At 41.0% G+C, this 14,851-nt stretch overlaps 1 protein-coding gene across 5 annotated transcripts in view; it reads left to right on the plus strand.

Moving 5' to 3' along the window:
• Positions 1 to 3,986, plus strand: part of LOC106566943 (glucocorticoid modulatory element-binding protein 2) — a 42,871-nt gene extending 38,885 nt beyond the window's left edge. For all 5 annotated transcript variants that reach the window (XM_014135614.3, XM_014135611.3, XM_014135613.3 and 2 more), the window contains 2 exons: positions 425 to 547; positions 667 to 3,986. In XM_014135614.3, the coding sequence (XP_013991089.1) occupies positions 425 to 547; positions 667 to 1,292 (749 nt within the window). In that variant the 3' untranslated portion in view covers positions 1,293 to 3,986. The remainder of the gene's footprint in view (positions 1 to 424; positions 548 to 666) is intronic.
• The last annotated feature ends 10,865 nt before the right edge of the window (positions 3,987 to 14,851 follow it).

Genomic DNA, 14,851 nt, shown 5'->3' on the forward strand with positions numbered 1-14,851 from the left:
ATATCCTGGCTTCTGGGCCCGAGTAACGTCAGTCAGGTGGAAATTCTGAAAAAAGGACCCTAGCCCTAACAAGTCCCTTAAAGCATGATTTGATGGTCATTACTTTTTTTTTTACATGAAGGGATAGGTTAACTTGGCCCCACAGATAATTGATCTGAGATCAACCTTAAGTTTCAGTCATGGGACTTTTGTTTTAACCCCTGGGAGGGTCTTATAATAAGACAAAATAAACAAAGATGGTTCTGATTGTATGTTATGTGCTAATACAACATTTTAACTTCAACCAGGATTTTGTTCAGAAATGTTTCCCCCATTCGTTGAACATAGTCATGTGGGATGTGTTTTTCTGCTGTCCTAATGCCATTCTCACTTCAATCCTGTCTTTTCATGCTCCTATTCTCTGCGTTGGACTATGTCTTCTCAGACGCTGTGCTGCTCAACAATATAGTGCAGAACTTTGGCATGCTCGACTTGGTTAAGAAGGTGCTAGCCAGTCACAAGAGCCAGATGGACCGCTATAGAGAGCAGTATTCACGCAGTCTTGTCGGTGAGTTAAATGTTTTATTATTTTCGTTGCAGCTGGCTTAGAAGCAGCTCCTTTTGCAAATAATGTGAAATGTTAGTGTTTTGCGTTGTGTATTAAGTTTGGCCCATCTTTTGCCGTAGCTCTGGAGCAGCAATGTGACGAGCACAGGAAACGTGCGAAGGAGTTAAAGAGCAAATCCCAACACCTCAACAACGTCCTCATGACCCTAACTCCCGTGGCCGTGCCGTCCACACCCAAACGCCCACGCCTCACCCGCGCTGTCTCGGGACCTGCCGTTATGTCCAGTGCCCCCACCCAGATCACCCTGCCCCTCACCCAGCTGGCAGGCCTGCCTGCTGGGTGCAAAGTGCTCTCGGTGGGGGGAGCCGGTGCCGGCCAGCAGACCTACACGGTGCTGACCTCCCCCACGGGTGAGCTGGGGCCAGATGCCTCCAATCTGACGGTACTCTCCACGGCCGCCGCCGTTCAGGAGGGCGCACCCGCCACCTCAGCCTTCGTCAAGATGGTCAGCCCAGGCTACCAGCTGATCACACTGCCTGCCGCGTTGAGCACCCAGCTACAGGGCCTGGCTGGGGGCACGGCCCAGGGCACCACTACCATGGTGGCAGTGCCTATGGGTAACAACGCACTGCAGAGCACGGCGGCAGTGGTCAAAGCGTTGGGGAGACGGGTGGAAGTTCATGTGCAGGAGGGTGTGGCACCAGAGACTGAGGAGCAGGAGGCAAAGGAGACGGTTGAGAGTTAGAGAGATGTACTCCTCCTATAGTGTTAAAAACACGTCAGGGACGGAGGCCCTGTTTGTCCTCACTGGTTTGGAGTGCAAGTACTGGAACCAGTGCCTAGGTCTAGTGGTGTTGAACTATGAATGATCCATATCAGTAAAGATTACTTCAAATGTATAACTACATGCACTGCTCATTTTACTCAAAGCACCAGCGTGTGTGTGTAGAGGTGAAAATGTCTGGGCAGAATTGAGTTTGGAATTCAAAACGGTGTATATTTTTATAACCATGCAAGTAGATGCCGACTCTGCTCAAAAGCCATGATCTTAGTTTTTCTCAGGTGTCCATTTTCACTGGGGTGTAGGTGCCACGGTCACATTATCTCTTTACATTGTGCTAAAAATGTAATTTCTACAATGCTCATCTTTCAACATCAGAATGTTTTTCCATTTCAACATTTAATAACTATATATAACTTTTTGAGTATTACAATGCATTTTATTAAATAGTTAATATTTTTGAACAAATGAAAAGTGAACAAACTGGTGGTTTTGTTGAACTTGTCAGTGTACTTTGTAAATTAATTGTATAAATTCTTAAATCTAGCCATTACTGGAAAACTTGAAGTATTTGGCATTTCTTTTTATTTCTAAACCAGTTGTTCAATTCATCATGAGTCAATACTTTTAATAGCTTTGTGTAACATTTCTTCTGACCAGAAAGGGCGTTGAGTTGTGAATTTCACCAGTCTTCTCATTAACTTAAATGACATGGATCATGAAAGGGCAATTCAAATGCAACCTTGAACAGTGAGTCCACATGATCATGACCATCGCTTGATGGGCAAGCATACAAGCTAGGCTACATGACTCGTAAACCTCACAGTATGGTCGTGCTGCAATGAAATACTGTAGGTAAGATTTAAGTTTGTATGTTGAAATATGGCCCTGTTTTTACACAATGTTTTTCTATTTAAACTTACTCATGCTCGTTACACGCTCTGAAAGCTGTTATTGTAATGCATCGGTCTGTTACAATTGCCAATGTTTACTATGCATGTTTTCAGACCTGTCTCTAATATGCCACTAGCCCCACACCTTGATATCAGAACGTGCCGGTAGGGAGTGCTGAAGTGTTTCTTTTTCTTCTCCAGATAGTCCTTTATTATTGTCCCCTAACCCTACCTCCACTAATTGGAGTAAACTAATGGACAACAACACTTAGGCTTCAACTTCCAGCTGATGCATGTCCAGCTGACATACTATATACATTTTACGGACGCAGTATATTTTAAGCAATAAGGCCCGAGGAGGAGTGGTATATGGCCAATATACCACGTCTAAGGGCTGTTGTTATGCACAACAAAACGCGGAGTGCCTGGACACAGTCCTTAGCCATATATTGGCCATATATCACAAACCCCCGAGGTACCTTATTGTAATTTGAGCTGTAAAAATAAATGTTTTGTCCTACCCATGGTATACAGGTATATACCACGGCTGTCAACCAATCAGCATTCAGTGCTCGAACCACCCAGTTTAGAATTTACAATAGTTATCTTTTGTTTATTTTTAGTCCCATCCTTCAGCTACCCTCAACCCCTCCATCTATCTCTGAAGACCATCCAGTTGTGATTTCTGTTTGCCATATTTTTCAACTTTGCAGTTTCACAAAAGTTCTGAACCTATATGCATTTTACAGACACAGTATATTTTACATTTGTTTTCTTGTTATCCAGATACTCATCTTTGGCCAGTGACTGCCGACAGGTGCGTTGCACTTGGTTTTGGGTGCACTGTGCACAGAAAATTAAATCAGATGGCATCAACCGTGAATAACCGGTCAATGTTGAGTTTGATTTGCCCTTTCGTGGTCCATGTAATTTAAGTTGATGGGAACATTTATGTTCAAAGTTCAAAACATTTTGATTGTAATGCCAGTTTTAATAATCAATCAGTGAACTTCAAAGACTACAACAGTTTATTCAATGTGAATCATTCTAGCTGACTCCTGATTGTGAATGCAATGAAAGGTCCTATTTTGCAATGAGAGGCGCTCTCCATGATGCTGAAATGCACCACGAGCCTATGTGCATTGGCACTCCAATGTTCAACGCTCCACGCTGTCCTCTTGGCAATGTAGGCCTACTCTTGGGCTACTTGTCCACAAGATGGTGCTAGTCCAATTTCACTCATCAGCATTCCATTTAGTTGGGTGATTGATTTTAAGAAACGTATTGTTAAACATCGATTTAAAAACGAAAACACCAAAGGTTGTCATCCTCTGTTTGCTATGCTGCAGGCCTGTAGGCCATGTTTTTGCTGATGTTGGTGTTCTTTTCGTTTGTTGAAATATTGCAGTTGTCTCAGAACCACAAGTCTATTAAAAAATATATATATATCAAATGAGATTATCAACTTTGACACCTAGAGACGTTTAGGGTCACGGGTCGTTGGCGGTGCCCAAAGATGTGTGTGCGTATTTTACGCGTTTTGGTCACCTTTTGGCACTACAAGGTGAATGGCAAGGTGTCCATTGGATTCCATTTTTATGGGGCTTTTTGTATGGTAGCCAGTGGCGACCCGTCATTCAGGGCTTAGCAAAAAAAAAATGTGTTGCCTGTTTTTGCATGTTAATTTGGCATTAATACTTGTCACACATCAGTTTGCAAACAATGTAAAAAAAAGAAACATTTAGTTAATAAAGCTGCATACAAACATGGTCTCTTTTTTGCTTTCTTGAGTAAGGCAGCTCCAAAATGCAGGCGTTTCAACTTAGCTCCATGCTTTCTGTGGTGCAGGGTCAGACAGCAGAAATACACAGCGTACGGGTTGGTAATGTTCTCTAGTTGTGCCGTGATTGGCTCAGTGTTCTGTCAACCATGAGAACACATCAATGCAAAATCTACAGGGAGAGGTAGAAAGTTAAGTCCCTTGGGTGCTACCATAGATTTACATTAGAAGTGCCCATCCAAGAAGGCTCAAGGTCATTGGCCACAGATAAAATTACATAAAATCATGTTATATCTACCATAGCTTTAATATGACTGTCCATGTCAACATCATACTTTCAAAATCTTAGCAAGCTAGACATGCGTGTCTGATGTTGACATGGTCAGTCAAATCAAAGCTACGGTAGATATGTGACTTTGTATATGTATCTGTGGCCAATGACCTTGAGCCTTCTTGGATGGGCACTTCTAATGTAAGTCTATGGTATCATCGTGAATCATGTCGACAATCTACTGGCAAATCCTTTTCAATCCATGTCATATGAAGAGAAAATTATAGATCTAACGTATCAGTGCTCATTGGCCAGTGGACATAAACATTACACATGTTGGAAATCTCAAATTCAACAATGAGTGGTTTGGAAGGAATCAGTGGTTAACTTAAAGCGTTGCAAAGAAATCACTTTTGCTTCCCCTGCCTGCTATTTGGGGGAGAGGGTGTGTGGTCCAAGTCTGGGTCTAAGTGTATTTTTTTCCTAGCTTAATAGGATAAACATTCACACGCAACACCACGGGCCAGAAAAGGTTGAATACATTGGCCATGCTGTTAGTCCAACATAACTTCCGCCGCGTTCAAAACAACTACAAACTCGGAACTGAGTAATATCAGACTTCAGTGAGTTGAGGACAACTGGGAACTCGAAAAAAACAATCTACGGTCATCCAACTCAAAATTCCAAGTTGGGAACTCGTGCTTCTTTCTAGAGCTCTGACCCGAAGATCACTGATGTCATGATTTGACCTTGTTTTTTTCCAGTTCTCAGTTGTCTTGAAAGCACCATAAATCCAGAGAATACCAGACTTTGATGACAAAGTTTGATAACATTTGCCCACAAGAAGGACTGCCGTGCCACCTTCCTGTTCAAGTGAGCACAGCACATCAGTGTCCAAAAATGTGTTGTATGCTGCTGCATAAATTATGTAATATGCCAGGGAGAATTAACTCAAGAGTATATAGATATCATACCAGTCATTAATTAATAATTTCCTCATATCAGGAAATATCCTCTTATGGGTAAGAAGTAATGTATGTATTTACGTGTTGAAGGTCTTCGTATCTCTGTTGGGCCCAGGCCTTCGTGGGCCGGGTTCCGCTTGGTGAGAAGGGTTAGATTGGGCCTTATTCTTTGGATGGCCTTCTCTTTCGTTCTCACGTGTAAGTCTCTGATTGTCCACCTTATGTCACACTATCCTTCTTAGTTGTCTGTTTACTTGCACCCGTTCTGGAAGAGTGGTCTCCTGAGGACGGCTAATCAGCAGTGTCAATGATCCCAGAGTGATGATGAAAGCCGCGTAGACAAACTATGATTTGAAGAGAATAACCGGATGGTCCTGCTTAAATTGACTGTCTTAAATACACTACTTAGAACAGCTACTCAACCGTAGCATTGATTGTTAAGAGGTTCCTTTGGAAAGGAAAACACCTGTCTATCTTTTGTCATATCCAAGTTGACCTATTTGCTTATGGCCTTGCCTGCACCTAGCGACTTGCAAAGCTGTCATCAAGGCATAGGGTGGTCATTTCAAGAATCTCAAATATAAAATATATTTTGATTTGTTTAACACCTTTCACATTCCATATGTGTTATTTCATAGTTTTGATGTCTTCACTGTTATTCTATAATGTAGAAAATAGTAAAAATAAAGAAAAACCCTTGAATGAGTAGGTGTTCTAAAGCTTTTGACTGGTGGTGTAGTTCCGCTTGTCATTAGTTCCGGGCAAGCACAACCATAAAAAGATGGAGGAAAGACGATCGTCGTGTCTAGTTTTCCAATTCTATATGATTTTGCTTTTCTAGAAAACAGAGACAAAATCATAAGGTCAATGGCATGGAGGAGGATTGCAGAGATTGTTGGTGTTGATGGTGGGTGAAGAGAGATTTGCACAACAATGTTTGTGTTGCCTGTTAGCTATGAACATTAAGCAATCTAAATCTCATAACTGTGATCAAAGCCACCATTTGTTCATGTGTTGAGTAAATGAAATTGTGACATTTGCCCACCAAAGGATCGAAATCCCCAGTAACATGCATTATACCATTGTAAATGATACACTAAGCATGAATGTCCCATGTAATATGCTATCAATTGGATTATGGTATCTTAACATTATAATTCACATATTATAGCTTATGGCTCTTTCATTATGCTTGTGTGATGACGACATTGATGACTATAGCTCACTTCCTGTAAAATACATAGGCCTACATGGACATGAATTGTGGCTTTGACTTGCAAACATTGTAAGTGCAAATCTCTCTTTACCCACCAGCATCTCTACAATCCTCCTCCATGCCACTTTCCTTTTGATTTTGTCTCTTTATTCTAAAATCATCTCAGCAAATAAACAAGGTAGTGACGTTATTTTCCCTTTCTGACATTTTTAATTAGCCTACAAATTGCCAGCTCCTTATTTTCATGTACAATACTCTACCTAGAATGCAAGGGTTGGATTTGCCCTAAACAATTTAATGTCAGAAAGGTAATGTCGAAAATGTGACTTATGGTCAGCCTCATATACATTATCTACTGGTATCATTTTAAATTGAGAACATATAGCTAGCTCATCAATATGCAAATGATGTGTGAGTTTAGCTATTCTCTGCTTCAGATGTACAACGACAAGGGGCACATTGATTGCACATGCCCATTAGGCCAATAATGCCATCATACTGTAGGCCTATGACTGCAAAATGGGTTCAAATGGCTGATATCCTGAGACAGTGACAATCAAATAAAGCCTATTGGAGCGCTGACAACTGGACAATAAGGTAATGCTTATTTGAGAAAGGAAACAGAAACAGACAAATTAGAGACAGATACCCTTCACACCTTTTTATTGCAGAAATGTGATCTGTGATGATAGAACATTGACTACAGTAGTTCATCTTGAATAATGTTTTTAAGTTAACAACTGAAATAAGTTTAAACACCTCAATGAATCAACATTGAATTAATCAAAATATAATTTCAAAACGTACAAATAGTCTAACCTGTTTGTAAATGTTAGACATCTTAGTAAGTAGGCTCTTATTACTAAAGCCTAATTTCACGTGAACAAAAAAGTCCATACCAGAGGTGGCCAACCTCACTCCTGTTCCTAATCTACTGGGTGAGCAGACTTCTATTCCAGCCCAACAATAATACACATTATTATCAACTCATTAGGTTTGATAAGTTGAATCAGGTGTGTTAGTGCTGGGCTGGAACAGAAGCCTACACACCCAGCATACCTCCAGCACACCGGAGGCTTATAATAATAGCCGGAATGGAGCACATGGAATGGCTTCAAACACCTGGAAACCATGTGATTGATGAATTTGATTACATTCCACCAATTCGGCTCCAGTCATTACCATGAACCCATTCTCCCCAATTAAGGTGCCACCAACCTCATGTGCTCCAGCAGAAGGATTGGCTTGTTACAGTTGTAATACGTTTGTAGCCTAAATTGTGTGTGACTTTTCTACTGTATTTTTGTATACAACATTTGCTAACATAGGCACACATACAACCCATGGCATATAAGGATGTGCCAGAAGTCTCTTGGGACATTCACTGGGACCTCTTCATCTGCAGACAGACTTTCGCAGCTCTCCATATCTGATAACAGACATCACAAAGGAACAGGCTTCACTTCATTACAATTAGACAGCCCTGACCATAATCTCTCTGTCTGTCTTCATAGTTTTCCTCTCTAGGGTCTCAAACTGGAGAATATTTTCATAATGTCATCCCACAACCCTATCTAACTAGTACACCTACTCCCTTTTCTGACAGCTGGAGTAGAAAATCCTTTCAACCTTTTCCAATGCTGTTATCTACAAATGCATTTGGAGCATGTGTTTAATTTATAATGATAAATAGGCCTACATCAAGATAACGAGCTACTTTGAAGTAGCTGATGATATTTCACATAGCTATAGTATGTCAAGTTGGCTAGCTAGCTAGCTAGCTAACAAGCAGCTCATTAGCCTACACACAGTGGCCTGCTGTAGCTAGCTTGCTAATAACACATTTTATTTACATTTTCCAAATCTATTTACTTACTTGAATAGGTTCACACCTATGCCCACGAAGAGGCCAATCTTTTGAAGCGAAGTGTTGTCAAGCGTAGGCACTGCTTCTGTTTGAAACGTACCGTTTGAGTCCAGTGAGTGTACATTGAACCTGTGCAAGAGAGTTAGTGCAAAAGATAATAACAAATAAGAATAAAATAAGGGGGTCAATGCAAATAGTCCGGGTATCCATTTGATTAACTGTTCAGAAGTCTTATGGCTTGGAGGTATCGAGCAGTTATGGAGCCTTTTGATCCCAGAATTGGCGCTCCGGTACCGCATGCCGTGTAGTAGCAGAGAGAACAGTGTATAACTTGGGTGGCTAGAGTCTTTGACAATTTTAGGGCCTTCCTCTGACACCACCTGGTATAGAGATACTGGATGACAGGAAGCTCAGCCCCAGGGATGGACTGGGCTGTCTGCACTACCCTTTGTAGTCGGACAAAGCAGTGATGCAACCAGTTAGGATGCTCTCAATTGTGCAGCTGTAGAACCTTTTGAGGATCTGAGGTCCCATGCCAAATCTTTTCAGCCTCTTGAGGGGGAATAGGTGTTGTCGTGCCCTTTTCACGATTGTGTTGGTGTGTTTGGACCATGGTAGGTCCATAGTTATCACGACACCAAGAAACTTAAAGCCCTCGACCCGCTCCACTACAGCCCGTTGATGTAAATGAGGGCGTGCTCAGCCCTCCTTTTCCTGTAGTTCACGATCAGCTCATTTGTCTTGCTCACATTGAGGGAGAGGTTGTTGTCCTGGCACCACACTTCCAGGTCTCTGACCTCCTCCCTATAGGCTGTCTCATCGTCATCGGTGATCAGGCCTACCACCGTTGTATCTTCTGCAAACTTGGTGTTGTAGTCATGCGTGGCCATGCAGTCGTGTGTGTGAACAGGGAGTACAGGAGGGGACTAAGCACGCACCCCTGATGGGCCCCTGTGTTATGGGTCAGTGTGGCGGATGTGTTGTTGCCTACCCTTACCACCTGGGGGCGGCCCATCAGGAAGTCCAGGATCCAGTTGCAGAGAAAGGTGTCCAGTCCCATGGTCCTTAGCTTAGTGATGAGCTTGGAGGGCACTATGGTGTTGAACACTGAGAAATAGTCAATGAACAGCATTCTCACGTATGTAGGTGTTCCGTTTGTCTAAGTGGGAAAGGGCAGAGTGGAGTGCAATAGAGATTGCGTCATCTGTGGATTTGTTAGGCGGTATGCGAATTGGAGTGGGTCCAGGGTTTCTTGGATGATGGTGTTGATGTGAGCCATGACTAGCATTTCAAAGCATTTCATGGCTGCAGATGTGAGCGCTACAGGGCGGTAGTCATTTAGGCAGGTTACCTTGGCGTTCTTGGGCACCAGGACTATGGTGGTCTGCTTGAAACAGGTAGGTATTACAGACTGGGTCAGGGAGAGGTTGAAAATGTCAGTGAATACACTTGCCAGCTGGTCAGCGCATGCTCTGAGTACGCGTCCTGGTAATCCGTCTGGCCTTACGGCCTTGTGAATGTTAACCTGTTTAAAGGTCTTATTCACATCGGCTATAGAGAGCATGATCACACACAGTTGTCCGGAACAGCTGATGCTCTCATGTATGGTTCAGTGTTGTGATAGGGGTCACCTTGGGGTCATGATAGGGGCTGCACCAAAGGATTGATGTATTATAATAACTGATTATGCTTATGTTGTATTAATAGAAAGGGAAGGGCTATAAGAACCTCCCCCACTACATTTATAGGGTACTGGACCACGGAGTAGCAATATATGCATTATAAGGTTTAATACTATTCCACAGTTCTTTTCTAGTCTCTGCCTCTTATAAGAACCGGTCTGAGCAGATGTGTGAGCCATTGCAGTCAAAACAGGGTGTCTGTGAGAAAGCGCCTCAAGGCTAAAAGGGATACCAAGACACAGACCCCTGCAGGGGAGTAAATAGATAAGAGACAAGTCAGACATACCACTGTAAGCAACACGGAAATGTAAAATTACTGCTGAGGCCTTAGAAAACACTGGACTATTGTTTTCTCCTGCAAGTTTGTATAACTGTATATGCATGGGCTTGGTCTCATGAGTAGAAGGAGTTGAGGTAGGCAGTTATATGACTAGGCCGCTCGACACTTATTTTCCTCCAAACATAACAATGGTCATTATGGCCATACAGTTATATTTTTGTTTCATCAGACCAGAGGATATTTCTCCAAAAAGTACGATCTTTGTCCCCATGTGCAGTTGAAAACCATAGTCTGGCTTTTTTTGGCGGTTTTGGAGCAGTGGCTTCTTCCTTGCTGAGCGGTTACTACATGATTCCATATGTGTTATTTCATAGTTTTGCTGTCTTCACTATTATTCTACAATGTAGAAAATAGTACAAATTTTAAAAACCCTTGAATGAGTAGGTGTGTCCAAACCTTTGACTGGTACTGTATGTTATTGTCATTCTGTAGAAGGGTAAAGCTATCATTTGATGTTTGTATGATTAATATTGTACTCATTGTTTGGCTCAGGGTCATGTTGTTTGGGTTAAAGGGTTAATCCTGCTCAGAATTCATTCTCATACTTCATACAAAATCAAAGTTAAAAATGTACTCTTCTAAAAATCCAATATGAAATGGTGCAAAATAACGTTTGCCACAAATAATTTCCTAAGTATAACAAGGAATCACATTAATTCCCACCTGCCACATATTAATTTACACTTGGCATCCTTCTCTGGCAAGACAAAGTTCTCATGTTTCAAGTACTTCTCTGCTTTTAACCTAGTTCTATCGTCAGATATTGAAGGTAACACGTTAACTTCTTGCTTGGATTTACACAATTCATTTCCTATTAAATGTCATTCAATCATTATTATTGTTCAAGAAATGTATTTTGGATCCATGTATTTGAGAATGTTTATGATAATGTGGTTAATAACTCATAGGTCTATATCACTAAGCATTTTGTTTCTTACATTTCACTAAATATGTATTTGGGAATTTTATTTAATCATGCAATTATTTCTAACAAAAAAAGGTTAAGATCATGCTATTGAATTTGGCCTATTTCTTCTGGTATAGGCTAGCAAAAAAAAGATAGGCCTATATCAAAACATGAGAGTCCAATTCAGTTGATGGTCTTCAGGTGTATTTTGCTCAGCTGTGCTCCTGACTGTTTGTTACCTTGGTTGCAACTCCAAGGTTTCTCCCCCCATTCAAATAGATAATCTAAGGGGGACCCTGCTGCATCCAAGCTCTTTCAATGATCTTATGGGCATTGGCAAACACAATGTAAGTAATTTAATGTACCCTTAATTGCACCGAATACATCTGTTTATCCTACAGCTATTGTAAGCAGTAATCATGAGCCTATAAACCAGAGTTACGCTGTTAGCACTGAGGTGGTGTGCAACAGTAGGAAGACCACCTTATGCAGCTCACCCTACACTATCAGCTCCAATGTAAATAACATGAGCAAGTCTACCTCTGATAAGCTTCCAAGTAAAGCATTAAAAACAATCAAGCAACCCAGAAAAGTGCTAAAAATAGCCCATATTAACATATGTAGCCTAAGAAATAAGGTCCATGAAGTCAATAACTTGCTTGAAACAGATGACATTCATATTCTGACTATCTCTGAAACTCACTTAGATAATACCTTTGATGATACAGTGGTAGCAATACATGATTATAACATCTACCGAAAAGACAGAAATGCCAACGGAGGTGGTGTTGCGGTCTATATTTAGAACCACATTCCTGTAAAGCCTAGAGAGGATCTAATGTTAAATACTGTTAAAGTAATATGGCTACAGGTTCATCTGCCTCACCTAAAGCCCATTCTTGATAATGTATGTGACATCAACAGAGAAGTATATTTTCTGGGTGATTTTAAATATTGACTGGCTATCATCAAGCTGCCCACTCAAGAAAAAAACGTCAAACTGTAACCAGTGCCTGCAACCTGGATCAGGTTGTCAGTCAACCTACCAGGGTAGTTACAAACAGCACAGGAATTAAATCATCAACATGTACTGATCACATCTTTACTAATGCTGAAGAAATTTGCTTTAAAGCAGCATCCAAATCCATAGGATGTAGTGATCACAATATAATAGCCATATCTAGGAAACGAAAGTTCCAAAGGCTGGGCCTAATATTATCAGAGATCAAGGTAAGACCCAGATGCAGACTGTCGAAGTAACACTGTTTAATGTTCCAACAGAGGCAAGCAGTAGACAGGTCAAGGCAGGCAGAGGTCGGTAATCCAGATGGAGGCAGAGGTACAGGTCGGCAGGCAGGCTCAGGGTCGGGGGCAGGCAGAGTGGTCAGGCAGGCGGGCTCAGAGACTTGACAGGCAAGGGTCAAGACTGGGAGGAATAGCAAAGAGAATAGAAGCAGGAGTACGGAAAAACACACTGGTTGACTTGAAAAACATACAAGACAAACTGGCAACAAACAGACAGAGAACACAGGTATAAATACACAGGGGATAATTGGGAAGAGGGGCGACAACTGGAGGGGGGTGGAGACAAGCACAACGACAGGTGAAATAGATCAGCGGAGTGACAAATATGGTGTATAAGAGGTCATACAAGAAGTTTTGTTGTGATTCATATCTTGATGATGTAAAGAATATTTGGTGGTCTGTGGTGTGTAATGAGGAGCAACCAGACGCTGCACTTGACGCATTTATGAAACTACTTATAAGCACGCACCCGTTAAGAAAATTACTGGAAAAACTGTTACTGGAAATCCCCTTGGATTAACCTCTATGGGCTAGGTGGGACGCTAGCGTGCCACCCGTGGTGCACTCCATCAACAGCAGGTGCATTTCAAGAGCGGCAAATTTGAATCCAAATAAATGTCAAAATTCAAATTTTTCAAACATACAACTATTTTACACCCTTTGAAAGATAAACATCTCCTTAATCTAACCACGTTTTACGATTTCAAAAAGGTTTTACGGCGAAAGCATAAATTTAGAGTATGTTAGGACAGTACATTTACAAGAGTTGTGTGTAATGTTTTGTCAAGTCAAAGACAGGGTCACCAAAACCATAAAACAAGCTAAAATGATGCACTAACCTTTTACAATCTCCATCAGATGACACTCCTAGGACATTATGTTAGACAATGCATGCATTTTTAGTTCTATCAAGTTCATATTTATATCCAAAAACAGCGTTTTACTATGGCATTGATGTTGAGGAAATCGTTTCCCTCCAATAACCGGCAGTCAAGTCAGCGTCACAAATTAAATAATTAAAATTAGAAAACATTGGTAAAATATTATATTGTCATTTAAAGAATTATAGATTTACATCTCTTGAACGCAATCAACTTGCCAGATTTAAAAATAACCTTACTGGGAAATCACACTTTGCAATAATCTGAGCACTGCGCCCAGAAAAATACACGTTGCGATACAGACTAGACGTCATGTTGGGGAGATCTAAAATCGAAAATACTATGTAAATAATCCATTACCTTTGATTCTCTTCATCAGATGTCACTTCCAGGTATCACAGGTCCATAACGAATGTAGTTTTGTTCAAAAAAGCTCATCATTTATGTCCAAAAATCTCCGTCTTGTTAGCACATGATCTAAGCCAGCCGGACTTCTCGTCATGAACGAGGGGAAAAAATATATTTACGTTCGTTCAAACATGTCAAACGTTGTATAGCATAAATCATTAGGGCCTTTTTTAACCAGAACATGAATAATATTCAAGGTGGACGAATGCATACTCTTTTATAACGTATTGGAACGAGGGTACCCAACATGAACTCGCGCGCCAGGTGTCTAATGGGACATCATCGTTCCATGGCTCTTGTTCGGTCAGATCTCCCTCCAGAAGACTCAAAACACTTTTTAAAGGCTGGTGACATCTACTGGAAGCAATAGGAAGTGCCAAAATATTCCTCAGCCCCTGTGTTTTTCAATGGGATAGGTTTAAAGTCAATACAACACATCAGGTATCCACTTCCTGTCAGAAAATGTCTCAGGGTTTTGCCTGCCAAATGAGTTCTGTTATACTCACAGACACCATTCAAACAGTTTTAGAAACTTTAGAGTGTTTTCTATCCATATATAATAAGTATATGCATATTCTAGTTACTGGGTAGGATTAGTAACCAGATTAAATCGGGTACATTTTTTTTATCCAGACGTGCAAATGCTGCCCCCTAGCCCTAACAGGTTTTAATGAGGAATTGAAAAATTGTATGGTTGAGAGGGATGAGGCAAAATGTATGGCAATTAAGTCTGGCAGCACAACTGATTGGCAAACGTACTGCAAATTAAGAAATCATGTGACTAAACTAAATAAAAATAAACTACACTATGAAACAAAGATAAATTATATAAAGAATGATAGTAAAAAGCTTAAATGAAATTTTGGGGAAAAAAGCTCCTTCATTCATTGAATCAGATGGCTCATTCATCACAAAACCCACTGATATTGCAAACTACTTTAATTACTTTTTCATTGGCAAGACAAGCAAACTTAGGGATGACATGCCAGCAACAAACGCTGACACTAC

Source organism: Salmo salar, chromosome 13 (genome assembly GCF_965601325.2).
Source record: "Salmo salar chromosome 13, fSalSal1, whole genome shotgun sequence".
In the NCBI taxonomy this organism is placed as follows: Eukaryota; Metazoa; Chordata; class Actinopteri; order Salmoniformes; family Salmonidae; genus Salmo; species Salmo salar.